Source organism: Fragaria vesca, linkage group LG4 (assembly GCF_000184155.1).
Source record: "Fragaria vesca subsp. vesca linkage group LG4, FraVesHawaii_1.0, whole genome shotgun sequence".
Classification (NCBI taxonomy): domain Eukaryota; kingdom Viridiplantae; phylum Streptophyta; class Magnoliopsida; order Rosales; family Rosaceae; genus Fragaria; species Fragaria vesca.
The window spans coordinates 2,573,197-2,575,090 of NC_020494.1; the positions used below are offsets into that span (position 1 = coordinate 2,573,197).

At 37.1% G+C, this 1,894-nt stretch overlaps 1 protein-coding gene across 1 annotated transcript in view; it reads right to left on the reverse strand.

The window, feature by feature from the left end:
- Window positions 1–966, reverse strand: part of LOC101291044 — a 3,854-nt gene extending 2,888 nt beyond the window's left edge. The window contains exons 1-2 of the mRNA XM_004297828.1: window positions 911–966; window positions 153–401 (exon numbers count right to left, since the gene is read on the reverse strand). Of these exons, the coding sequence (XP_004297876.1) occupies window positions 153–401; window positions 911–943 (282 nt within the window). The 5' untranslated portion in view covers window positions 944–966. The remainder of the gene's footprint in view (window positions 1–152; window positions 402–910) is intronic.
- Between the last annotated feature and the right edge of the window lie 928 nt (window positions 967–1,894).

Consider the following 1,894-nt stretch of genomic DNA (forward strand, 5'->3'; position numbering starts at 1 on the left):
ACATGCTACACTTATGTGTTCCTTGCTCCGTCAAGTCTGTACTGCTTCTTACCAACAGATGATAAATTATTGGTTTGTTTTGCATGAAGAGCAGCATCTGAAGTCGGTATGTCTTTTTGGAAGGGTCTAGTACTGATCCATGGGGAACCCACCTGCTCTGGAGTTTTAGTTTCTTTTGTTGTTTTGGCAGCTGTAACTTCTTCCCCGTTGAACTTACCCTCTATGGTATTCGCTAAGTTAGCATTTTCTGTTTCTGCATTTGGTACCACAACCTCCCTTTCCTTTGCAGATCCAGACTTTTTCTTGGCTATTGAGTCTACCACAACTCCAATTGACATCTTCCTAGATTGGCTTGCTGGATGAATAATGCTTCCATAGCTCCAGCAATTGCTTGTTTGATCCTGAAACATGGCATTTGAAGTAAGCATTATATTTTGTGCTCCAGACTCAAATTAGAATGCAAAGTTCACATCCCTTCGGCCTAGCCAATCCCAATTCCATTTTTGTTCTTATTCAAATTTGTTTCGGATGAAGATAAATTTAATAAACTTCAAACTAATACAGCCAGTGACATATTTTTAGAATCACAATCTCAAGAGTTGAATTATACACAGGTAGATAGAACTAAATTAGTATTTTAAATCAAGTAAACCAAAACCACATCTATGGGGTCTTTCCTGATAACACAGTTGACTGAAATACCATAATGGTCATGTACGAGCTATATATATAAAACATAGACTGAGCTAGTCACAGATCATGTACCATCCAACTCGAAAAGGATCACCAAAAATATAACTGGAAAGAGTTACAGATTATGCACCATCCAACAAATGAGAAAAGAAACAGCCAAAGTCTAATAGGAAATTCTTACACACTATACAATTAGCTATGCAGATACAATGCTTACATCTTGCATATGCTTTTGTCTTCCAACCTCCATCTAGAGAACACATAAGTAGAACAACCACAATTGTAACCTGAACAACAGACCAAGAAATTTGGTCAAAAAACAAACCAAGATATACAAAGTAAGGGGCCTAATTTGTGTTCATGTGGTGAATGTTGCGATACGAAAGCATTAGAAACTTAGTAACATTACAATTCATTTCACACCCAGAGCAGCAAGAACACAATCACACACAGAATGAAGCAACTGGTAAAATATTCATCAATGATAAGCTGGTTCTTAGTTCCCTATCCAACTAAACATGGTTTAAATTTCCTAAACTACTCAATTGATGCAATCATCTCCAAATCAGACGAGAACCACGTGACTATATCAAATAAGCAAAGAACGAAAAAAAAAAAAAATTCAACAATCGGCAAAACCCTAACAATTACTGACAGGACCCACCCCGAATTTCACCTTGAAACCCAAGGTAAATCCTGCGGGGTCCACCTTCAAGGAAAATTTACCGAAAATTCGGCATAACCTTCCTTGAAAATGGACAACCTTTACCTGAAAAATCCAACTTAACACTTCTATAACCAAACAAATCAGCCTCAACACCTGGAGCCTTCTTGCTCCCCAAGATCAACACATCTCCCAATATAACAATTACTCAACTCTAATAATCCCACAACCAAGAATAAGGACTATTAATAATTTACTATTGGACTTTCAGAGCATATCTAAAGTTGAACGAAAAACAACGAATAAAGAATATGCGGAAGCAGCCTCTGACTATGCCTCAACTCCATGTATGCTCGACCTCCTTTAAAACTTAGCCTGCACACTGGGCATTTGAAACCGAAGGGCCTAGGGAAAAGTAATATAAAAACGTTAGAGTGAGTGGATGAAAAATTAAACAAATAACTGATCGCAACATAACTAACCAAACTTAATTACTTTCTCATTTTCCAATAATCAAGAAATCTGTTGCTTGCAAGT